The sequence below is a fragment of the Nannospalax galili genome, unplaced genomic scaffold (assembly GCF_000622305.1).
Source record: "Nannospalax galili isolate Female #2095 unplaced genomic scaffold, S.galili_v1.0 scaffold287, whole genome shotgun sequence".
Taxonomy (NCBI): domain Eukaryota; kingdom Metazoa; phylum Chordata; class Mammalia; order Rodentia; family Spalacidae; genus Nannospalax; species Nannospalax galili.
In genome coordinates this window covers 2,098,194-2,124,833 of record NW_008357493.1, presented here as the reverse complement: position 1 = coordinate 2,124,833, position 26,640 = coordinate 2,098,194, and the positions used below count along the sequence as shown (strand labels likewise).

Genomic DNA, 26,640 nt, shown 5'->3' with positions numbered 1-26,640 from the left:
CTCTGTGCACATGGTACACTTAAATACATGCAGGCAAAAAACTCATACACATAAAAATATAAATAAAAATAATAAGTAGGACATCTAGATTTGGGTTTTTGTTTTTTTTTTTTTTTTTTTGGTCTTTTTGAAACAGGGTCTTTCTATAGCCCCAGCTGGCCTGGATTCACTATGGAGACCAGGTTGGCCTTGAACTCACAGAAATCCACCTGCCTGTGCCTCCCGAGTGCTGGGATTAAAGGCATGCACCACCACGCCTGGCAACATCTAGTATTTTTATTTGCTATGCCTGTCAGCTCAACATTCATTCTAGGAAAGGACTATATTTTCTTGACTGCAAGAAAGCATAAAAAACACTATTGCTGAGCTGTTGAGGTGGTTCAGCAGGTAAGAGCACTGACTGCTCTTGCAGAAGACCTAGGTTCAATTCCCAGCACCCACATGGCAGCTAACAACCATCTGTAACTAGTTCCAGGTGATCTGGCGCCGTCTTTTGACCTCTGTGGGCATTGCACAACATGAGTGCACTTACATACATGCAGGCAATGCACTTGTACACATAAAATAATAAAAAATAAAATTAGACACAACTGCTGATGTGGAGGCTGGTGAGATGACTCATCATTTAGAAGCACTGGCCGGTCTTCCAGAGGACCTGGGTTCAGTTCCCAGCACCCACATGAGAGCTAACAACCATTCATTAACATTCTCTTTTGTCCTCTTCAGGCACTGCATGCATAATGCTGCTTTTACATATATGCAGGCAAAACACTCATAAAATAAAAATAAGTATTTTTAGAACACTTCCAGGCATGGTGGTGTATGCCTTTAATCCCAGCACTTGGGCAATGGATGTAGGCCAGTCTCTGTGAGATCAAGGCAAACCTGGGCTACATAGCAAGTTCCAGGCCAGTTGGGGATACAGGGAAACCCTGTCTCAAAAAAGATAACAATAAAAAAAGAAGAAAAGAAATGCTATTGCTGATAGAGAAACTATTAAATACTTTCTAATCAAATTTATTTTTAACATGATCCAATTACACTGAGACTGTGTAGAATTATACTGTTTTGTTTTGTTTTTTGATCTTTTTGAGACAGGGTCTCCCTGTAGCCCCAGCTGTCCAGGAACTCACTATGTAGACCAGGCTGGCCTTGAACTCAGAGATCCACCTGCCTCTGCCTCCCAAGTGCTGGGATTAAAGGTGTGTGCTATCATGCTCAGCAATTATGCTGTTTTTATTAAACTAACGAAAATTTTAAAACTACATATGTTGGGTATGATGTCTCATGCTTGTAATTCCAGCATTTGAGAAGGCAAAGAAGGAGGATTGCCTTGAGTTCAAGGTCAGCCTTGGGGCTTTATAATGAGCTTCAGGCCAGCCTGGGCTACAGTATAAGACTCTATTTGAAAAAAAAATAAAACTAATGATGCCAACACAGATGGTGCACACCTGTGCTGAGGCAAGCGGCTCTCTAGTCCAGGGTCAGCCGGGGCTACATAGGGAGTTCCAGACCAGCACAGGCTTTAGAGTACAAGATCCTGCCAAAACCAAGTAACCAGCCATCTTCTAGCACTAGCACTGTGTGTACTGTGCATGTTTACCAGGGAACTTTCATTATTGTTGACGCCGCTGTGAGCTCAGTTAAACACCCATTGTGACACGCACCTTGCTTTACTGAGGCCGGAGCAAATGCTGGTGCATTTGGGGTAGGCACTGAATGACACTAGAAGTGGTTTTTGTGCCAGAGCTTTGCAAATGATTATGAGATGGACAGAACAACTTTTACTATTTGGAGGGCATCTGGGAACAGTGTCTTTTGAATGAGAAACCAATCCATCATGTCAAACCTGTACTATTTCTTTAAAAATATCTTGAATTGTATATTGGATGAGAATACATTTTCCACGATACGGGACTTTCTAGGCGACTGGATTTTAAAAAATGCTTGGATGACAATCTTATTTATAGTTTTCCTAGGAGTTTATTTTGAGATAATCCTCATAAGAACTTTTGAATTCCTTAAAAAGAAGCTTGAGCTACAGGAAAATGGTAGTCCAGAGTCTCAGAAGGTAAGAAGGGTTGACTGACCTCCTCTGTTTCTCAAAACCATGCATAATAATTTGTAAAAATAAAACAAAAGATTCTTTTTTTTTTCACTTTGGATTTTTCTGTAACATTTAATCTTCTATCTTTAAATAGAGTGAAGACAACGTCCCGAGAAGGTTGACATTTGGTAAATACCATACAGTTTCATCTTTTAATATGAAACCTGTTTGGCCAGATATTTTCCACTGATACTGTGACTTTTTAATCCCACATAGGTCTAGCGAGTCGGGCAGCTGTGTGCTCATCTGCAGAAGAAAAGTAAGTGATGTGTTTTGCAATTAAATAAAATAGCTTGATGGCATCCTATTCAAACTTGCATTTGTTTCTGAATTCCAGAGAAGGCTCTTCCCCTCCACACAGTGGATTCTAATTGTTCATTATAACTCAATGCAACGTTGATCTTAAATGGTTGCTGTGTTCTAAACTATATTAAGGGCTTTTCATATATTAGTGAAATTATCCTTCAAAGTAGGTAGTGTTGTTTTCATAGTTGAAGGAGAGATACAGTTTACAGGGTTAGCTGACTCGTACTCTTTTTTTTGGGGGGGGTCTTTTTCGACAGGGTCTCCCTGTAGCCCCAGAACTCGCTATGTGGATCAGGCTGGCCTCGAACTCACAGAGATCCTCCTGCCTCTACCTCCCAAAGGCTGGGATTAAAGGCATGCGCCACCACACCCAGTTTATGTTCTCATAGCTTATTCCTCTCACTATACACAAAGAATTACTAACCACCACTTCTTATACCTGAACTGGAAAAAATCATTTGCCGTCTATTATGGACCAAGCCCACACTGAACTGGTGCTGTAAAAATGGTAGATGCTCTCTGAAATTTGGAATACAAATCAGAATCTATCAGGTATCTCACTACTGTGGATTAAATATTGACTTCATCACTACTCTCTATTGCTATTTTAGTGGTTTCAACTAAAATTCATTAAAAAATGGTTAAATATCTATATAATGGAAACTGTTTGTTGCTAAGATACAGATTGAAGATGCTTTCTGGTCTCTAAAGAGACACATAGCCAAAGGACGGTTGTCTCACAGTCTGGGAACAGGAGATACCTAAGCAAGCCTAGGGCTGTTGAGGATGGCTTCATGAAGACTATGCTAGAGCTGGCTTTTCAACTTTTTAAAATTACATCTATTTGTTTATTATGTGTGTGTGTGTGTGTGTGTGTATGCAGTGTGCATGCAGAGGTCAGAGGACAACTTATAGAAGTCAGTTCTCTTGCCCCACAAACACTGGGGATCAAACAGGTTGTCAGCCTTGGCAGCAAGCACCTCTACCAGCCGAGCTAGCTCACAGGCCCTGGAGCTGGATTTTAAAGAATGGATGTAAAATAGCCTAAAAATAGAGTTAAGGGGCACGCCAAGACAAAGAAATAGAAGCAGCAAGCTATGAGAAGGAAACTGTGATTTCAGATATGCTGGACTGTTAACATGGATCAGGGAATAGCAAGAGATGAATGTGAGGAAGCAGAAGGGTCATGGAGGGCTTTCTATACCATGTTACAAAGCTTGAATTTAATTCTGGGGAAACTAACCACTGTAGCTATATAAGAACAGGAGTGTTTGGGGGCTAGGAAGGTAGCCCAGTGGGTAAGACACTTGCCCACAAGCAGCCTGTAGTTCAGATCCCTAGCACTCATGTAAATGCTAGATGGGTATGGTGTCCACCTGTAATCCCAGCACTCAGGAGGCTTAGACAGGAAATCTCCAGAACAATCTGGCTAATTAAACTGCCCAATGGGTGGGCTCTTGAGTTCAAGTGACATGCCCTGCCACAATATATAAGGTCGAAAGCGATGGAGGATGACACCTGACCTAAATCTCTGGCCTCCATGGGCATGCTCACAAATACACAAGCACACCTACAGACACATATGAACCACACATGTGAACATGCATACACGTATGCATACACAACACATACACAAAGAGGAATGTTTCTTATTTCTGTGAAATCACTCATTTCTTGGTGTAGAATGAATGTTGTTAAAGTTTTTATTAATTTAACCTAGTTGCTCTATTATTCTATTGGGTCCTAGAAACTTTAATTGTAAGACAGGTGTCTTGGAAAGCTGCAACACTGTGTAGAGAGAGGCAAGATAAGTAGAATTCTTGCCAGGAGTGGCTGGGAGTAGGCATGCCATTGCAAACTACTGGGTCGACTCAGCATGGCAATTGGAGTAAGTCCTGTTGGACTGTCTGAGACACTGCAGGGTAAGGTGTGTGCTGTCCTTATGGTTTATCAGAGGATTTACAGGTAAGAAGAAATCACAAAAAAATGGGGAAAAATGGGTTTTCAACTTCAGCATCAGAGACACTGAAGTTTTGCCACACTATGTGTTATTATCCTCTCATTCTTGCCTAGGTATGAATGAACCATAGGTGCCATTTTTCAGGGGCATTAAGGAAAGATATATTAATCTGAAGTTTGGCTTTCCATGAATTCAAGTCCCTGAGGTCAACCATAGTCTGGAAACATTACATAGAAAAACCCAGAAATAGAATATTCATGACTTTAAATTGCATGCCTTTCTGAGGAACTTGATGAAACATGCCAACCTGCTGTGTTGTGCCCAGAATCATCCCTTTCCCAATGCATCCATGCTGTATATGCCATCTTCCCATTAGTCAGTTAGTGGCCATCTTTGTTTTCAGACTTGCTGTGCTTGTATTCAGGTAATCCTTACTTAATAATGGCCCCAAAGCATGTGAGCACTGGTGCTGGAAATTCAGACATCCAAAGAGAAGTTGTAAAGTGCTTTCTTTAAGTGAAAGGTAAAAGAGGACTCTTTGAGACAGAGAAATAAACTAATTCACATGATTTTCATTATAGCATGTTATAAATTGCTCTACTGTTATTATTTGTTGTTAATCTTTCACCTAGGATGCTCTAGGCCCTGGGTTTAATCTCCAGCACAGTAAAAATTAGTTAATGATTTAATATATGTATAAGAAAAAGTATAGTATAGAGAGTTGGGTGCTATCTGCAGATTTCAGGTATTATTGGGGGCTTTGGAAGGTATCCTGAAAAATAAGAGAAGGAATAGGCAGTGGTCTTGAAGAAGGCTTCATGAAACATCAGCTCTATGGCAACAACAGGCTGTGATGAAAAAACCCCCACAAATTTGGAGTCTCAAAAGGTCTACCTTTAATTAATTAGTCCATCAATTAATTTTTGCTTGGGACACAGGGTTTTACTATGTAACACAGACCAACCTTGAACTCAGAACTGCCTCAGTCTTCCAAGTGCTGGGATCAGAGGTACTGGCTTCGACATCTGACTAGGTCTAGTTTTGTATCTTAGTTTTGCCCCTTGGTGATTGGCCTGGCATTAGATAGATAGATGATAGCTGATGATAGATAGATAGGTAGATAGATAGATAGATAGATAGATAGATAGATAGATAGATAGAGGATGATAGATGATAGGTAGATAGATGATAGATGATTGATAGATAGATAGATAGATGATAGATAGATAGATAGATAGATAGATAGATAGATAGATGATAGACAGATGATAGTTTATCTTAGAATATTGGCCTATGCAACTAGAGTTACTAGGAAATCTAAAATCTATAGTTTAAGCCTAAGAACTATCTTGGCAAAATTTCTTCTTGCTATGGGATATCACTCTTTTGTTTCATGTGTGCCTGCAGCTGGTTAGATGACTCCTGCTGTATTAGGGAGAGCAGTCTGCTTTATTCAGACTTCATTAGTTTACATGTTAGTTCCTAAATATCTTCCATGAAATATCAATTATAATATTTGACCATGTACCTGGATACTCACAGCTCAGTTAAAGTGACAAATAAAATTAACCATCACACTAGATAATGTGGATGCTGTGGGTCTGAGCATTTGTTAGACTGGGAGTAATGATTTGCAGTAGGTGGATATTGGCAATTCCAGTGCTGTGTGATCATTACTACACATTATTGCTCCAACCCCAAAATTGTACTGAGATGTACTTTCACCAAATATAGGCTTTTCTCTTCCTCTATTAGCTGATGAGATTGTAGAAAACAAGAGTTTATACTGTCAGATATTCTGTTGTACCCACTAAATTTTCTTTGAAAATTAATGTAGAGAACAGAAACTGATGTTTTTTGTAAAAGGATACAATCTTCACACTTTGACTTGTTGTTATAAATACTTTGAGAGATACTGAGGTAGACGTTCTCCTGTTCCCTGAAATATGTGATTTCACAGTGAACTTTTATAAGTGAACTTCAGCAGTTGACTGGTTTATTAAAGAAAATGACTAGATGATGAATTCTTTTATAATGTGATTAGTAGCTTCCCCTTTATCTCTATTTCTGTAGAGAGATCTGTTTTCATACATGATAGATTTTCCTTAAATCTAGAGGAAGTCCTTCTAAGTATATTCTAAGTGACAGTTCATTTGACCTATTTTCTTCTATCCCAGAGTTAAAAGGTTTTCGGGAAAAATAACTTCAACACTTCCTTCTGAAGAAAATGCAGATGACTTTGAAGAGAGAACTTTTTCATCAGATGAGTGTGAATATCAAGGAAGCCACTTCTGTGAAAGTCATTCGTCATCATGTGTAAACAGTGCATCTTTGTCACCATTTCACTCAGAAGAGAAGAAAAATTTCATGAGCCACACAGAAGATCCAGTAAGTGAATGTCAAGCAATACAATTTTCCTCAAAGAATTTATTTTCAATAATGAAAAACAACAGGAAGAAAAAGACAAGGTTTCCGGATCATCTTAGTTTTCAAAAAGCTTTTAAATTTACTGCAAGAGATAAAGATCTCAATGTGACACCGTGCCCTTTTGTCCATTTATTTCTTTCTAGTGACCAAATTAAACTTGTGGAAGAAAATGTGAGAAGTAAAATTCTCTCAAGATCCCAAGCTACATTAGTGAGCAAAGCTAATTATCCGTGTCCAATAACTTGGGAGCCATTAACTCAAAGTCAACTTGCTGATGAAATGATTATTCCTGCCCAAGTACAAGGTTCTTTTCCAGAAGATGCTATGCAAGATCAAAGCTTTTATGAAACACAATCTACTAGTCAAACGCAACAATACATTTACAACCAAGAATCAGTCAGCAGCCAGCCAGATTTTATTCAAATTCCAGCTCTGATGAGGACACCATTTTCTAGCAGCATACAAAACTCCTTCCAGGCCCAAGATATGGACAAGAGCCAACATTTCATCAAAATCCCATGTTTTGTTGAGACACAAGATTCAGTCGAAGGCATAGGGTCTGATGAACATTTCAGTGAGACCCAATATTATGCTTATTCTGAAGATTCAAACAACATTAAATATGTAATTGAAGGGCAAAATAGTGTTTTCAAGAATGCTGAATTTCTAACTTCAAGTCTAAGTCCACAACAAAAGAGGATAATGCCAAAGAGCCAGCAGCCACTTGCTTCATCAGAATTAAGCCAGTATTCTATAGACAGCTCAATGTCTCCTTCACCTACCATTAAAGAGCGGAAAAACAGGAGAAAGATATCAAATAGTGAAAAAAAACTCACTCTTAAAGTTTCATCTCTAAAAGCAAAGAAAACATCTAATTCACAGATAATTCTGATGACAGTATGTCATACTTCAAAAGATAAGATTGAATTAGAATGCAAGAAGAAAAAATTACTTCAAAAGAAAAGCATGTCAGCTAGAGCTATGCATCTTATTCCTGTCTCTAAGCTTACTACTCCTTACATTAAAAAATATTTCATAAAAAATATAGCAACAGACTTAATAAAATGTGACTATTTTCTGCAGAAGCAAAACAGGTCACCAGTTACAGAGGAACTCTATTATGGGAGTTCCATGGAGAGGGAAAACTCAGACAGTATTGAAAATGTAGACCAGCCATTCATGGTCAACACTCATGAACTTACAACGCCTTGCTCATTATTTGAAACAAACGAAGAGAGTAAGGAGTCTTGCAAAGACTCGGTTAAGCAGACGTTTGACCTGAATGTTCCAAAGTATGAGATGCTTTCAGAAGAAGTGATATCTGAATCTATGCAGCAATGCTTTTCATCTCCCAAAACAAGCAGAGGAATGAAAATACAGATGGACCCGCAAAATTCAGAGACCGCGGAGGAATTAATAATGAGTACACCAAACACACAAAGGTACTCTTTAAGAGAAAACAAGGAGAATGCAAAAGATTCACTGGAAATTGTTCTGAAGTGTTTGGGTGTCAATTTGTTGATTTCCCTAGGACCTCAAAAGCATGAGAAAAATGAAGAATTAAAAAGCATGAGAGTTCAAGTGAATAGAGGAGGGGAAGAGGAAGAGAGACCATTAATGCCTAATATTGCAGAATATCAAAACCCAAGTGAAAGAGAGATGCTGGAATCCAATAAAAAGGATATGCATCAAGATAGAAGGACATCAGATACATTTCATAATGTCATGCATACTATCATTTCCGAAACACTGGGTACAGAAATACAGAGTGAATTGAAAACCAAGACAGGCAGCACATCAACAGTAATAAACTATAGTCATTTTGCATCAAAGCAAAAGGAATTACTAGATGAGAAGATAACACAGGAAGTAAAGAATACTGCTAAGAACATACTTAAAAAGCCACAAGAATGTGACAGAGAGGAAGAGGAACGAAGTGAAGAGGCAGTCCCACAGCTGCCAGAAGACTTCAACATATATTTGAAGCAAAAGGACAAATGTATCAAATTTGAAATGGAACCTATCAGTTCAGGAAACAGAAAAATTCAATATAAAGAAACAGAAGGACTGATACAGTCTATCTCTACACAAACTGTTTTGGAGGATAGTCTATGCCTCATCCCAGGTTCACTACAAGCTGAGAAAGTGAAGCAAAACAAAGACAAACCTACAGGCGGAGAAAGGGCTGCAGACTCTGTGGATTCACTTTCAATGCCAGAGAACTTGCCATTTGGTGAGAATTTAATGGAAACAGAGTATGGGGTCCCCTTTGGTGAAAAGCCCATGAAAACATTGGATGGTCATATCGCAGAAAAGAAAGAAGGTTTCAAAAGAGACTTACATATAGTTGCCATGGGGCCTTTCAAAATAAAAAATTTGTCAGGAACAAAAAATGTCTTCAATGTCAGGCAGAAAATTACAAAAGTAAGGAAGCCTGTAGTTTCGCCCAAGTTCTGTTTCAGTGCACACAGTACTCCAAAACATATGAAGAAACTGGGAGGCAGCCCTGAGGTTATAATTAAACAAATGCTGCATGATGAAATGTTGGCACATATGCTTCCGAATGTCCATCCTCCGAGGTCTAGTTTGCCAGGTCGTAAAATGCATAGGAAGAAAGCACAAGAAAAATCTAAAGTTGAAAAAGAAAAAAAGACTTTAGCTTCTTTTAATAAAGAAAATGAATCCCCAGATACACTAGCAGTTAAATTGTGCAAAGATGTGAAGGTAGTCAAACAAGTTCTACCAGAAGCAGTAGCTCACAAGTGGAACTTCGAACTGGATGCCCATCCAACGAAGGAGATTAAAACAGAGAAAGAAATATATCAAACAGTGTCATTCACACAAACAGCTGAGGAATCTGTTGACCTACAGAGAATGGATTCCTTGCATGATGCAGTTACAAAGAGGAGCATATTGACACAAACAGGGTCCCAGTGTTCTGCAGCACCGAAGATGGGTCCTCTAATATCAGAGAGATTACCGATGGGAGACCCTCTAAACCAAAGAGAAAGTGATGTTCCGAGTAACAAGAATGAGACAAGGGAAATCCTTTTTGGTTCTACAGAAAAAAGGAATTTATCAAAAGATTTATCAGTGGCTTTCTCAAAGACTTTTAACTTGACTTGCCCTAAGAAGAGAGAGAGAGAATTCACAAATGTGAGGGGGAAGCTACCTTCTTCAAAAACATTCAGAATTGCAGGCAATAGAAAGAAATCAAAATTGAACTCCAAGACCACGTTTAAAAAGATAAATCAAGCTAAAGCATTTTCAACCGAATGCCAAAACACTCTTTGCTCTCGCATCCACAGCAGATTGCACAGAACGTTCTATCACACTCAGTCAACGCAAGAGGAACCAGCAATCAAAACATGTATTGATTTCTTGGCTGAGAGTAAGGTATTCTACAACAGAGAGAGAAAACTTCAGAAAGAGAAACAAAAAGCTTCTGTAGAGGCAGCTCCACAGCACAGCCAAGACCTGTGTTCTGATGCTGATGAAACGGAAGAAATGCACCTTGATGAACCAGGTCCACTGCTCGTCTCTTTAACACAAGAGAAACCTGTGAATGGGCAGGGTGTACAACACCAAAAACATTTTGCACAAACTATGTTTCAGGGCAGCCTCAGAATGGATCCCATAGAAACTGAAAAATCACAGAAAACCAACAAAATGGAAAATGGCGTGGAAGTCCCTGTGGGTCCTAAAATTTTACCTCCAGAAGCAGAGAATGCATCGCTTAATGAATTTATGGACACAGAGACATCAGATGATTTGGAATTTGATGAAAACTCGGAAAGGGAACTAAATTTGTATACTGAAGAAAAAAATTCAGACTTGCCAACAAATTTGCAAGTGACATTCCTACAGTCTTCTGATTCTGTTACAACGTCCTTTGCTTCTGGGCCTAAAAAGCAGAAAACAGCATTACGAACACGGAAGCAGAAACCAGTGAGTCAGAGATGTAGAACCATGAAAGTAGTAAAGCTATTGGCTTTACCAAGTGTTAACTACTGGTACAGGAATAAACTGAACCCCAACAAAGAAATGAAAGGTCTGCAACAAAGCAAAAGCATAACCGATACAGATGTGGCCCCCATTCATTCCAAGGTTCCTGTTCTGTTCAACAAAAGAAAGAGAAATTTAACAGCACAGAGAGATAACTGGAGAGTAGGAGGACATGGCCATATGCAGCTAATGCAAGAGAAAACACCAATTGGAATGAATGTATACTGCCCAGGTTATGTTGATGTGAGCAGTTCCTCTCACACAAAACAGAATGGAGAGAAAGAGGAGGAGGAGGAAGAGAAGGAGAAGGAGGAGGAGGAGGAACCTGAAGCTTCACAGGTCCCAGAGGATAGCTGTAGCCTCATTTTCAGTACATATCAGGAAAAATACAATGAGCTTGTCAAACCAGATGAGAAACTGAACCAACCAGGAAGAACAACAGTTCAGGTACAACCACAAACACCTTTTACAAAAACTGTTTCATGTTTTACTTCATGCCCCATCCCAGATCAATTTCAGTTAGAAAAACTAGAGAACTACTCCAGTTATCCCCCTCTGAAGTCTGAGGGAGCCAAGGATGATGCATTTTCTGAAAGAGAAGATGATAACCTGACTGATGAAAGGTTTCACAAAGAACAGGCTGCTGCTGGTGGGAAGAGGGCAGAGCAGTCATCAGTGCCATCTGATAGTCCAAGCCACCAGGCAAAAATGGAATGTGACTCAACAAAAATAGAAGACACATATCAAGATAAAAAAGACCCAGATAAAACCTACTCTTTGACACCAGATACTGATATTAACAGCAATATAGAAATAGAAAAAGGCAAAGCAAGAGTAAAAACACTCAGTTCTGTACTAATGAAGCAAAAGATACCACTTCATGAAGGATGTGTTACTTCAGAGGACATCAAGGAAACTGATCTTCAAGATGAAAAGGAAGAAGAAAGTGATGATGATGATGATGACGACAAGGATGACAATCTGTTATTCAAATCACTTCCACGGTATAGCCAACATTTTGTATTTTGTTCAAGTCAAAGCAAGGATCTTAACTCTCGTAAATCGAGAAACCGAACTAGGAGCACTCTGTATGTTATAGAAGAAGATGTCCCACAACAGAGTCAGTCTGCAGATCCAACACAGAGAGAAGGGCCAGAGAAAAGCATTCAGACCCAAGGTGTCACATGCACATCAAGCTCAAAACTTCCTCCCCTAAAATCAGAAGAATTACAAATAGAAGAAGTTATGGTTTATAAGACAAAACATGACATCCCAGCTGATGGGATTCATATGGGTGAACTGAACAACTGGGATAATTTGGAATGCGTAGAGCTTAGAAATGATCTACAAGCAACTGTTCCATTGTCTTTGAATCTCTCCACCCCTGATCTACCAGAATCTAAAAGGCAGAGCAAGGTATTTACATGTAAAGTCTTACAAAGTAAAATGAGTCCCACCTGTGGAATTAAGGGAAGAAAAGCATCGATTTCAGAGGTACTTACTATCCCACAGCATGACTGTAGAAAAAATCTACCTCCAACAGCCTCCAAATCACAGAATTTTGAGTTAATATGTCCTTATGCCTTACTTGATAGGATTAGTATGATCATAGCAGAGAAAAATAAGAGACTATTGACTCAAGAATCAGCAGCAACAAAGCTGGAGTCTTCAGATTTCTCCACACTTGCTTCACCTATAGCTAAAGAGAATTTAGAACTCATGAACAAGAGGCTTGAAATAAGTCCCAGCTCTCTAGCTTTAAAAGCAAAGGAGGCAGTGGTCTCTCAGATACTTAACATTGCAGGATGTGGCACACCAAACCATGGAAAGCAATTAAAATGCAGATCAGAAACCAAGACAAAGCAAGGTGAACCTGTGGCAGATCCATCCCTAAATGCCATTCCCTCTCCCATGCTTCTGTCCCTTGGCATAAAAACATGTGACAGAATAAAAGAGATGATACGGAAAATGAAATTTAGTCCTGAGCCGCAAGACCAGTCAGTACATGAAGAGACAGCTTGCTGTACACATTCCATTGATAAGGCTACTACTTCAAATGGTACTGAGGCTGTAAAAGGACAAGATGGTGAAGAAGACCCACTGATTTCTCAACAATTCAATTTCAGTGCTCAGAAGATGTTAGACCCTATTTGTGTGAAATCTGATGTAGAACTGATGAATTCAGCAACTCATCCAGAGTTAAAGAAGCCGCCTCATGAGGGGCCAGCACAGGCCAGTGTGAGCAATACACAAAGCAGCATGGTAGGTCAAAAGGCTCCACTTCCAAAGCACTCAATACCATGTGATAATACTTGGTATGAAAATCCTAGAAAACGTGACTATCCCTTTTCTGAACAAAAAGCATGGAATCAAGATGACTTAAAAACAGCTCTGGAACCTTCAGATGACTGCAACCTTGTGTTATCTCAATCCAAAAGTGAGAGCCACACATTAGAGTTGCTGGGCAAAAGAGATGTGAGACCCAACACAAGGCAACCATCAGCTTCAAAGTTGCTTAACATCACAAGAGGCCATAGAAAGAAAAAGCATCCCAGTAAGTGGCAGATGAGAGATAAGGATCAAGTGGGAATGGCATTACTTGGCACTACTGAAGATCCTATGAGTTGGCCACCCAATTTAATAACTGATAAACTGTCATTTGATGCAGCAGCAGGGGGCACTTTTTCTATCGGGACACCTGAAAAACCTGTGGCTGGTCTTATGATAGAGGAAAAGGCAGAGTCACAAGCAAACATAACCGCAACTTTCTCGGGACCTTCCAATTTTTCCTTATCTGCCTCTAAAAGCCAGGTAAACACAGTAAACTTATCAGAAAATAAAATTACAATGAGCAACAGATTTTTAACTATGAAGAAAAGGAAGTCACCACTTTCACAGATAATCAAAATCAAAGGACACTTTACCATAAAACATAGAAAATTTAAATCAAGATTAAGAACCAAAGTGAAAGAAATATGGCAGAATGAAAACATGAGTGATCTACTTCTAAGTACCATTTACGTCAGATCAGGTACCTCTAACATTATAAGGAAAAATAAGTTCAAAGAGGAGATGTGTACGGGAGGATCAAGGTTTACTCACACACAGCCAACACAGGGGGACTCACCAGTTGAAGGCATAACAAAGTGTGCTGATTCCATTGGCAAGGGTAGTTCTGATTTTCTAAGGGAAGCAGAACTACATGTTGGACAATGTGGGGTAGAGAAGCAAGAACGGCTAATAAAACCTGGTTCATTTTATACAAAACACTTAACAGCAAATGTACATCTCATAAAGAAACCTAGTCCTGGAAAGTCAGAAGGTGTGCTTTTAAGGAAATCTTTTTCCTCCCAAAGTCAGATGCATGAGACTGATCTAGAAATGAATGCAAAATTAGAAAGCAACAACATGCAAATCTATCTCACAGATGGACTCCTAAGCACAGAGAAATCACACAGTTGTGCAGACATCCGTGAGCCAGCAGGTCACCACATCACTAAACAAGGCAAAGAGAAGATTGACCACTCTTCTTTAAAACAAAAATCTCCATGTTTTTTGACAGATATTGTCAATTCTATTGCCAGGGATTTCAATTCTTTAGAAGAGTTTAAAAAACAGATTGGTAGCCAGAGAGCAAGTAACTTTTCAGTTCCCAGAGGTATACCTTCACAAGTAAAGCAACCAGCAGTTTTACAATCACTTAATGATGTAGAGCTTTCTGCTGTAAACATAAATGAGAATAACTTCAAAGCCTCAAAGACAAAAGTAGAGAATGGTGTATTAAATGCTGATTTAAACTCTATCTATACTTCTATGCCTGCTCGGCATATAAAAGCAGAGCCATCCCATGGCATGTGGGATATGCAGGAAAAATCTTCTGAAAGTGGAAATGCCCTAGACAAAACAAAACTTAAAGAGAGAGAAGAGTATGGACAACCAATTTTGTTTACAGTAGCTCCACAGAGTACCCAACCATTTGCATTTGGAGTAGGTCAATCGAGACAGCCTGCTCCTTTCAAATCAGAAACACTTTCAGTTAATCCAGTGGGTTCCAAGAACACTGCTCTTCAGGAAACAGCTATTTATTTAAAAGATCAAGAAGGAAATATAAAAGTTGGAGAAAAGTGTAATCAAGAGTTTGTTCTTTTCTCTAATATGCATACTCTTCAAGTAAAAAGACAGAACAATGAATTTAAAACAAGCTGGGAAACGAATCCAAAGTCTTTTGCCATGCAAAAGAACAAGGAGGAACCCAGTATCTCAGGACCTATCTGCAGTTTTTCTTTTGCCAGTGACCCTACCTATACTGAGATTGTGAGGCAAGAAGATAAGGTGAAAACATCAGATGAGAACAGTACTGTCTGTACCAAACAAGTAAAGCTGAAGGCAAAGAAAATACCGGTTCCTCCACTGAGACGTGGGAATGGAAGTAATGAAGAAGAACTTGGAGATAACGTTCAGCACCAGCACTCATTCCACCTGAGTAAAAATGGAGAAAACATAGTTCCAAAAGCTAATTTTGACTTTGAATGCATTAGGCACCCCACTAAAAAGCTTCCTGAAGTAAAACTGGACAAAGACAAGCTGGAAGGGAGAAAGAACATATTTCCACAGCTAGATCTGGAGAAACCATCAAACAAAAGGCAAATGTCAGGAAATACTGACACAGCCAGCACCTCTGGAACATTGAAAGGAAATCACAAGGAGGAGCATGACCATCAGTGTGCTTTAGAGGACATTCATCAGCAGTATGCCCAACCATTCAGGGTTAGGTCACAGCAAATAAAGGAAGATCACCCTGGAAGATTAGAAGATCTACAAAGAAGGGTGAGCTCTAAGCCGTCTTTACAGAAAGGTGAAGCAAATTACCCTGGGCTTGACATCCCAAGAAGTAGAGGAGGAACAGAAGTCTGTAGTGGCTGGCAAGAAGTCCTGCCACAGAAATCTCCCCTGGAACAAGGGATATGGGAACCAGAAGTGATTCTCAAGAGCAGTCTGGGATCCATTTCTTTTCCCACGAAGGAACTGCCTCATTTAAAAACAATCAAAGAATTCACAACCAAACAAGACAAACCATCAAGTCCACAGAGAACAAAAGGATTGAAAGTGACAAACAGCCTATTGGATTCAAAAGAAACGTCACCTACTCCCAGGTTGCTGATGCTACAGGAGCCAAATCTTCTTGCAGAATCTCATCTGGGATCCATTTCCTCTTGTGTACCACATCAACTTCATAGTGAAAACCCAAAGGAAGATATAAAAATAAAAGACAAACTCTTAATGGAAGCAGTCCAACAGGTAAAGAAAATATCAGATGTAGCATATATTTCAGATATGGCTCACATGCCACAAAGTATAGAAAAACTACTCTTATTGATTAAAGAACAGGAGAAAAGGAAGAAAAAAGTTAGAAAGGTTAAAAATTTTGAAATATTAGTAGACGTAAAAACAACAGCGAATCCCAATCTAGTTTCAAATTATTCACTATGTGGAGCACAATGTATCAGCACAATAGAGAACAGCGGTATCGTCGAGCAAAGAAATGGAATAGAACAGAACAGAAATATGGACACATTGTGGAGACAGCAAAGGTTGTGTGTACAAGGGATCAGTCGAGATTATGTTTATGCAGATAAGCTTGCTTCTCCTAATGTCATAAGCCACAAGAATAAAGGAAGAACAACTTCTGTGAAAAGTGTCCTGTATCCCAAAAGGATAAATATGAAGGTGAGGAAGACTACTGCTTTCCAGAGGCTTAATATTACAGGATGTGGAACCCACAGCTACAGAAAGGAACTCAGACAGAGCATTCAAAAGCAGGAGTTACCTCAAAGAAAAAATGTGGCAAACTTAGTCTGGAAGGGTATTTGTGGTTCTGGCTATATTGCATCTCAAATTAAAAAACTTACAGAATTAAAGGTGGGAAAAGATGAACCACAAGAGCAAATGCATAGTCTTCCTCAGCTAAAACGTAAGAAATCACTGAATGAAACTAAAATGTTTTTGCAGCCTGTTGATAGGTATGCAGTACCCAGCACTATCAGAAGACCAGCACAATGTATCATCAAGCCAAAGGAACGCGAAGTGGTTTTACTAAATATTCTTCCACAGAGTAGAGATCAGTTAATTATTGACCAACAAGTGGAAGAGCCTAGACACAGTGATTTGAATGCCAGTTTGGAAAAGGAAACAGACTGTATCGTGTTTCCAGAGAATGGAGAAACCTCTAATGCCCCAAGACCCAAAGAATTCCTCACTGCACAAAGAGTACAGCAAGACCTTGTAGATTCTGTTTCAGTTCCACTGGGAAGCGAAGTATCGAAGGAAATGAATATTTCATCAAGTTCAAAAGGGCAGAATATATTTCTCATAGAGATGGATACATTTCAGCAAAAGACTCGTAAGGTGCAAGAATTGCCAAAACAAGAAGGCACTGCTAAGGCAAACTCGGGGTTGGTCCCCTGCCCTGTTAGGGAGTCCTTTCATTTGGAAAATACTGGAGAGATGGCTAAGGAAGGAGATGTATATATTATCAGAAAAAATATTTCACATATATTAGGAAGAGAAAGACTAAAAGAAACTGATACTGTACTAGATTCCAAAGCACAGACGTTTCTTTGTACAAATCTGGAGGGTATTTACAAAATGGGTGGAGGTCAGAGTGGACTTAAAAAACCAGGTCACAGACCCAGAGTAATTCTGGATTCTGTACCTTGCCACAAGAGGACTCCTCTCCATCTAATACAGACCCTGAATAACAAAGAAAGGGATAGCACTTCTCTAAGCGTCAGAGATGCCAGAAGAAAAGATCAATCAGCAGTAGCTGACACTTCATTACAGTTAAGTAGAGAGAAAGTGGAGTTTTCTGAAAAACTGCGGGCAAAACAATTGAACATATTTAACCAGAACAAAGAAAAAATTCTGGAATTTGTTTCATCCTGTATATTGTACCAACATCAAACTGATAACACAAAGAACCAAATCTTTGCAAAAGCAACATCAAATTCAAAAGTTTTGAACCCAGTGAAAGAGAAAGCATCAAAAGACATTGCTCGGGGCAATGAAAATAATCTAGATGTAGTTCGGAATGAATCCTGGGATTCCGTTCTTCCTTCATCTGACATGGAATGGGGTTCTAAAATAACAGGGGGCTGTTTAAAAGAAATAACAAGATTCTGCCCTCAATCATCAACACTGCAGGAGTTGTCAGGTGCAACTAATGATATTTTAAGCAGTAATAAAGTAAAACCTATGCCACCAAAAGATCAATTGCATACAGCTTCTGAGAACATGATGCATTTCCAAAGACCCTCCTTGAGGGAGGAACAATCTTCAGTGCCACAGGAATTACTGTTTAATGTTGAAGAAAAGGATAAAAAGATGCAAGAAGATAAACAAGTTAAGGAAAAAAGCAAATCTTCCATATCTCCCCTGCCTTACTCTAAAGTGGACACCAGACTATATGGAGAGGATGCTGTGCAAATAAGGACAGGATCTGCTAGTCTACAGTCAAAGCTCCAGGAACCATCAGGACATGGGAGGGAAATCACTTATAAAAGGTTTATTTGTGAATCTATCTTGAACAGTATAAAACTTTTCATAGAACATGCAATCCAGAAAGAAGAGAATATAAAAACAGAAAAAATCATACCTCCGAAAGAAAAAATACCACCACTTTCACAGAAAATGGAGTTAGACATCAAAGATCAAGAGAAAGAACTACAAAAAATGAAAGATGAATCATATGTAGCTGTGACAAATCCCAGCACTTGCTTAAAATCAAATACAAGGATAGAAAAGGCAGAAGATACAACCAAAGTAGTAATATATTCCCTCCCAGAACTCCCACACCAGAAGTCATCAGACACATTGATAAAAGCAAGTAAAGAACGGATGGAGAGTAATATCCCAAGCAGTACACAAAAAGGAAAAGATCACATGCCACAGAAAACAGAGGATGAAGCAAAAGCGTTTGCTGAGAAAGTCATAGTGCACACAAAGGATAAAGACTGCAAAGGAAAAATGGATAGAAAAGGCAAAGAACAGAAGTGTGATTGTGATGGCAAAGACCAAGGGAAAGCAGATCCAAACTGTACAAAGCCAGGGAAATGCCAACGAGACAATAAAGAGCAAGGGAGAGTGGACCCAGAAAGCCAAATGCCATGGGATGCAGACACAGGAAGTACAGGACAAGGGGAAGCAGAAGGAGGCTGTCAAGAACAGGAGATAGTGGGTCCAGAAGGTAAAGGGCAACAGAAATGGAATCGCACACGTGAAAATCAAGGGAGAGGAAGTAAAAGTGAAGAGAAAGTCATTCCCTGTGACTCTCTTCCTTCTAAGCCTTCTCATCATGAGTTGGATACAATAATAGAAGAAAACAATATAGCAGTTATAAAATATGCTACTTCACAACTACAGCATCAGAAATTGTTTGGTGCAGGGAAGACGAAATGTATAAATTCAACTGAGAACAGTAATAAATCAAGCGATATAAAAACCGTGAAACAACGTGAGCCACAGATGTGGCTAGGTAGAAGAAAAATTGTGAATACAAAAGATGTAATGTGTCCCAAAGACACAAGTTGCAATATAGATAAAGTATTAGTCTCACATGTACCAGCTATCACTGGACATTGTGGCCCACACACTACAGAAAAACAGACAAATGTAAATGAAAACTTGGGATGTGTACAAGAAAAAAAATGTGAGCTAGGTGAGGGTCCAATCTTAACATCTTTCTCTCACAGTAAATTAGACAAGAGAATAGAAGTCAAAGAAGAAACTTTGGGAGTAACAGGACCCTTTTCTTCACATTCATGGAACATGGAAATTTCCAACACAGAGAAATTAAATGATACGGTATCTCCTTTGAATGATACTGTACTTGATTCAAAAAGATCAAGATACATATCACATAAGGAAGAGGACAGAGCAAATACTTTTGAGACAAACACAGTGCATCCCAAGACCACAGCAGTGAAGAGGGAGAAAGCATCCCTTTTAGGTATATTCGAAACAAGAAAATGTCAAGTGAACGTGAATAAGCAAAGTAAAAAGAAACCAAGAGATAGTAAGGACAGAGTCATGCCTCTGAGCAAAACTCATCACTTTGTCATGTCTTTGGATGTCTCTAAATTAGAAACAAAAGAAGATGTTGAATCAGAAATAATACAAAACCACATAGTAGTCCCTGAGCCACAAGAATCACTGCCTACGGGGCAAGTAGCATGTATAGACACAGACACAGAAGATACAGAAGACAGATTAACTTTAAAAGCAAAAATATCCCCATGCATACATCTGGATGACAGAAAGACACTAAAACAGGTACAGGAAGAGAAAAGTGAACCAGGAATGGTTCTAAAGGGAACTACTCCACGGCCTTCTGTGTGTTTCCTCAAGTCAGACACTAGAGTGAATGAAAAAGAAGGTATACTAGGTGGAACACAATTCTCTTTTCCACCACCAAAGATGCAGGATACATCAGAGTCAGAAGAAAAGGTATACACTGAGTTATTCGATTATTGTATGTTAGAGTCATCCGATGGTTGGGTGTTAATCAGCAGGAAAGAACTCACACAGTCTTCAACACAAGAAGAAGAAAATAATAGACTCAAAAAATATGTGAAAGACAAAAAGATCTCCAAATCAATGAATCCAAAGGTGGAGAAACTACTACTACCACATATACTCAGTACCAAAGAGTCGCAGAGGAAAACCAAAGGACAAAAGCTTGTGGATCTGAGAAATGTAACTGTAGAATTGTTCACCTCATCCAACAGATCATCAGATGCAGAAGTAACTGGCAGAGAACTTTCCAGTGATGCAAAAGAATCAAATGAACACATATCACAGAAAGAAAAGGAAGATAAAGAAAAACTTGTGGGTATAAATAGTGTAACGGATTCCAAGGATATCTTGAAGACAAAGAAATCACCTATCTTACATACACAAAACGTAAGTGACGTTCAGAGGAAGACTAGAGAGCAAGAGGAAAATGTTGAGGAAGATAAAAACAAGTCAAGTGTAATGCTGACTCAGGCATCTAAGACTGTGTCTTCTCAACCTTTCCTTACTGTGAATTCTATAACCAAGGAAGAAAGCACATTCACCTTAACAAGATCCTCTGTCGTCACAGAAAATTTCCAGAAATTATCAGGTGCTGAAGGAGGTACATATATACTGCCAATTACTGATGATCTCTTAATCAGTCTACAAAATGGAAAGCAACTTATATCAGCCAAACAGGAAGAGAGTAGAGAAGAAATAATAAAGCTCATGACAGCCCCCAAACATGAAGAAATAGAGCTGCAAGAACTTAAAGATGAATCAGGTTTGGTGTCTTCTCCTTCATTACCATATGCGCCTCATCCCAAATTGGATGAGAAAACAGAATCAGATGGCACAAAGCTAAGACTTACAAACTCTGCTTTGCAGAGACTATCAGGCGATGAGGAAACAGTACCGACAGAGCCAATGATTGGTGATGTCATGAAAGATGTTTCAAAACAACGTATGCCTCAGAAAGAAGAGACAGACAGAAAAGAAATAATAGACAGGAGAGGCACAGATCTAACTCTGAAGTCACTGAAATCAACCCCATCCCAGAAGCTCTGCAGATCACAGCTACATATCTGTATTAACAGGTGTAAATCAAACGAACATGAGGACAGTCAAGGTGAACGAGTTTTAAGAAAAATTTATACTTCCACACTTTCTTTAAGCAGTGTTAACCTGGATAAATGTATGCAGGTAAATGAAGAAAAGCCTGAGAGTCAACCATCTTCTCCACGGCCACATATGGTCCCAGCACTGCCAGGTGCAGAGAAGATGGCAAACACAAAGGCAGTGGCTAATGGTGTCAGAAGGGGAAAACAGTGGACACCGCAGATTGAAAAAAAAGTGGACCTGACAGTTGGGGTGCCCTGTAAAAGGGCAAAAATCTCACCAATTTCACATCATCTTGATACAAAGGAATCTGTCCTGAATGTGAAGGTGCTGGAGAAAAAAGAGCAAAATGGTAAAGGTGAACCAAATACGCTTACAAAAATGACTTTCCTGTCCATACCACCAGCTCCTGTCTTTTCTACAGAGTCACAGGACAAAGCCCAGAAAAACATAGCAAAGTTTACGGGATCCTCTTATTCACAGAAAAATCTCCAGGAATTATCAGATGCCCAGGAAAGAGCAAATAGAGAGTCGTTTGAAGGTGTCAGTAAAAGTATTAAAGGAACAGAATACTATTTGCCCCAGAGAGAGGCCAGGCCACAAATGTTAGACTCCATGATCAGCTCTCAGCAAGAAAGAGAGTTAAGTCCACAAGATGCTACAACTGATTTCACAAGATTAGGTACCATAAGAAAGGAAAAAATTCCAGACATGCCCTTCGAAGGACAAAAGGATCAGCCAGAAAATTTTGAAAAAGAACCTTTAACTGAAATTGAGAATCAGAAGGAAAAAAGTAAACAAGAAACCTCCTCAAAACTATTTGTAGACTCTCTGGGTTCAGGCAAATTTGATAAGCCAAAGAAAAATATACAAAGCAATGCTTCCATAAGCAAAATGTCTTGCCCCAGCGTGTTAGCATTAAGGAAGAGATTGCTGAAAGAAATAAGCAGCACCAAACTCAGTATGTCTCAAAATAAAGAAAAGCAAAATGTTACTGTGAAAATGCAAGTCACGACACAGCCCCAAAGTGGACCCTGGACAGAGCCAGACTCCTTCCCTTCTCTTAAGTTTCCAGTTCACAATAAAAATCAGGGGGTACCTTTGCAAGAAGATGTGGGCAAGAAAACTACAGTGAGCACCAGCCAAGGACCAGTGGTATATATGAATATTATAGAGTTTAATGCTACAAGAAGAAAAGATTCATCATGGCTTGTTCAAAAACAAGACAAATGTGATCTAGAATCATCTCAGAAGTTCCATAGCCTACTAAAATCTAGACACATGGAGGCAAAAGATGGTGACACAAGCCCTGATGTAAATCTGAAACAGAAAAAACGAGAAATGGACAACAGTACTGTGAGTCAGGAAGACGGGAAGTTAAATACAAGTACAAGCAGAGCTGCATATCTGGAAAAGCACAAAAGAGAAATACAGAACTGCACTGTCAACTTGGACAAGAAACTACAAACGGGGACCAGCAGTTCCCCAACAGCAGAACCTCAGATCAAGACTCAGTCAACCATTTACATGGAGAACTACTCAGTCCAGCAAAAGCTCAAAAAGGAAGAAGAGCTGTCTCACGCAAAACAAAAATTGCTTCAAATAATTGTTCCGGATTCATTTTATGTCTATATTCCTCTCTCTCGTAAAATCCAGAAAAGACGATTCACAACAACAAATCTGAAAAGAGAATTGAAAGCCAAATATTTAACCATGAGAATTCCAAAGTACCCAATTTCAAGGATTCTTGGTATCCCAGGACGTAGTAGTCCAAGAAATAGAAGGAAGTTAGAATCTGCCTTCAACACACCCAAAAACATGGTTTCAGGTAGGAAAGATGCCCCAACAGCAGTAAACAGAAGTCTGTGTGTTTCCATGATGACTCCATCTCATGCCGAAGAAATAGTAGCATTTAAAACAAATCTAAGAAGAGTAAAGGAAAGCTATCTGTCCCAGGAGAAATCGCTAGATGCTAGTGAAACTAAGGATATGTTCAATGTGAAGGAACTGAATTTTACAATCTCAGGTCTGCACAATTCCCAGTTCTTTGCAGTGAATGATCAGCAAGTACAGAGGCTTCCTCATGTCAGATCAGAGGCAACCCTTGGAAGTAAAGTAAGTGAAAAGAACTTAAATCCACAAACAAGAGAATGGATTGTTCCAGAGAGTAATGATTTAAAGATCATGAAAAACCCTGACATGTATACAGTTAAGCAAGAACAGATATCAAAATTCAATCACACACCTTTAGAGTGCCCACTTACACTTGAAGATGCAAAGCATATTGCGGAAACTCATATGAGAAGAACTGTGAGTATGAATGTTCCCTCTCCGCTGGTAGAGCCAGTATTTGGGCTCCAACTCCTTGATGCTAGGGAAGGTCCCCTGCTTTTCAAGCAACAAGAAGCTGCTCCAGGAACTGTGTCCATGCCACCTCAAGTTAGATGTAATGAAAACAAAACACTTGTAGAACGTTTGTTTCCCATTTACGAAACACTTAAAAATGTCTTCGAAGCTCCTGTTGAAAATAAGATCCAAGACAAAGTTCCTTCTTACAAAATGGAAGAAGCACAAGCCTATAAGCCAGATGACTTGAAGTCCTCACCTTTTCCAGAGAGTTCAGACCCACCATCAAAAACACATGCCATATTGCTGCGCAAGCCTCTTTTAAAACATATGACCCCGGAATCAAGGAATAAGCTCACTATGCATTTAGATTCAAAAGCAACTGAAATAAATCTTGATCAGATACCAGAGATGGTAAACATATTCTTACAGAAGCTTAACTCTTACCCTAAAGGGCCTGTTTCAGAAGATAACAGTTGGAGGCTTTCCTCAAGACATAAAAAAAATAATTTTATGTCTCCAGAAGTTGATACTATAGAACCCAACTTAAAACACGATTACCAAAGAGATTTTCCCCTTCCTAGATGTCTGAAAATACCCACCACTAATGTTTCATGTAGCAGCAAAGAAGTTGCGACAGAACCAAAGGGTATTAAAAAGCAAGAAGGTATAACATTACTAGCAACTTCCACTGACGGTCTACCATCAACTCATGTTCTCCAAACCTTCTCAGAGAAGGAAAAAGAGCACCTTCTCATGCACCTTTCCACAAAAACCCTGGAGATGCAAACTGCAATCTTCCCCAGAATAGTGGCAGAATCTCACGTAAAGGCCAGTGCCCAGGATCAGTCAAAACCTTTATTTAAGTGTATCCATTCTGCCACAAAAAGACCAGTTCGAGCAAACAGAATCTTAGTACTTTTTGATAAAAAATCATTTTGTGAAATTGATCATGATTTAGAACGCAAATACCTCCACTCTATATCTAAGTCTCCTGTTGCTACGTTCCCTAAGCCAAATATACTCCCCAACCATAGTCCTAAGTTAAGCGTGCATTCAGGATATAAGAAAGTAGATGACAGTGGAAAAAATCACACTCGTTCTTTTGATAAAGGACCTCTACAACATGTTGCTTGCAAAAATGAAAACATATTACTCCCAAAAAAATTCCAGGAGCCAACTCTTGTGTCTGCCTTTGATCCTGGTCTACGAGGCATGGATGAGAAAGATAGCAGAGTTCTTTCAGATTTAAAATCCCATGTGACACCAGAAAAATATAGAAAGTGTCATGTATGGTTTCAGGAAACAAATTCATACAAGTGTTTTGCTTCAAGGACTCAGCAAAGTGCTACTGATTTAGCTGATTCACATTCATCTTGGATTTCTGATGAGTGGACTGATATTCCCTTAAATACCGAGAGTTCAGCTAACTTGGAGGAGCATCTAGCTCCAGAAAAAAGTGACAGTGAGGAATGTGTGTTCATAGAAACTAACTTTTACTTAACTCAGGAGTCACAAAATTTCAGCATATCCCCAGGCATTCCTCTGGCAAATCTCAAAGTAGAAGAAACAAGTTGTTTGAAACCATTTTACAGTAAAGATCCAAGTACCCAACATACTAGCATCCATAGAAAACAAACCTTCCCTGTGACATCACCTTCCTGTGAATCTCACAAAAGGAGAAAATACAGACCATTCTCCAAAACACGGTTTCTGGATTGGTTGTCTCACAGTTCATCCAACACTGTAGAAATTCAGTCGACTTCATCTTCCACATCATTCAGAGAAGGGAAGCGTTCATGGACCACATGGAGCAAAACAAGCTGCTCTTTAACTTCCACAACAACTGAATCGATTATTATATTGCGTCCTGCAAAAGACCATGGTACATCTCCCATGCACCCACACATCAAAGAAAGAAGGAAGGCTAAATCTGACTCCCACAGAAAGTATAATGTTCACTGGGACTCAGAGTATGGTCATACTGACACTAAAGAGAAACGTGTAAGGAAGAAGAGCGTGCATCATTATGAATCAAAAAGATCAAGTTATCCCCAAAGTGATCATAGGCCGGCCTCAGAAGTTCCTCAGGAGAATATCAACTTCCATTCAGAAAGAAGAGATTACAAGCCATTTTTTTATGCCTGTGTACCAGCAGACCCAGAGAACATTGTCCTCAAAACCATTCGCTGGGTTGTTCCACCCCAAATCTTACAGAAAAGAAACTTCCAAGCTCCTCGGGTGGCACATATTTCAAATTCTTGGAATCTGTGGAATTCATCCAAAAAGTTTTGGGGGTCACTTACAGTCCATCAAGGTTGACATTAACCACAGGTAGATTCCTCTGAATTGGAACGCTGGTTGCTATTGTGATATTCTATGAAAATAAATTAACAGAATGTCAAGTTGTTGCCTCTTGGTGTGTTTACTCAGTGTGTACACTTGGTGTCTTGATCGATTTGTAGTCGTTGCAGGACACCAAGAGGAAAAAACAGATGGCTGGGTTCCATCCTACCATGCAAGAGCTCTTCTTTCCACTGACACTGCTTCCTCATAACAGAAGAGATCTACAGACCCAGGTGGAGCCCTTGTTCCACCCTCCCCCCATGGCTGGGGGTGAGGAGGAGGAACTGTATGTAGCACACTGACCAGTGAGAGGATCTAGCTGGAGATGGACAGAAGGAGCACAGAGGGAGAGAGGGAGTGGTTCAGATAGTGAGGATTTCACAGTGTCAACACAAAATCTGGGCTGGAGAGATGGCTTGGTGGTTAAGGGCACTGGCTGCTCTTGAAGAGGACCTGGGCTTGGTTCCCAATAGCT

The 26,640-nt window shown here is 39.5% G+C and overlaps 1 protein-coding gene across 1 annotated transcript; it reads left to right on the top strand.

Moving 5' to 3' along the window:
• The first annotated feature begins 1,840 nt into the window (after positions 1-1,840).
• Ccdc168 (coiled-coil domain containing 168) lies at positions 1,841-26,141 on the top strand. The gene is made up of 5 exons (XM_029557206.1): positions 1,841-2,071; positions 2,202-2,235; positions 2,324-2,366; positions 6,551-16,103; positions 16,815-26,141. Exons 1-5 carry the CDS (start codon positions 1,841-1,843, stop codon positions 26,139-26,141), a joined length of 19,188 nt encoding a protein of 6,395 aa, XP_029413066.1.
• The last annotated feature ends 499 nt before the right edge of the window (positions 26,142-26,640 follow it).

What these genes read in the sequence shown, in the direction of transcription:
- Ccdc168 (XM_029557206.1), top strand. Translation starts at nt 1,841, where the DNA reads ATGTCAAACCTGTACTATTTCTTTAAAAATATCTTGAATTGTATATTG. An exon ending in CCCGAGAAGGTTGACATTTG is followed by an intron (nt 2,236 to 2,323) that starts GTAAATACCATA and finishes AATCCCACATAG; the next exon opens with GTCTAGCGAGTCGGGCAGCT. An exon ending in TGCTCATCTGCAGAAGAAAA is followed by an intron (nt 2,367 to 6,550) that starts GTAAGTGATGTG and finishes CTTCTATCCCAG; the next exon opens with AGTTAAAAGGTTTTCGGGAA.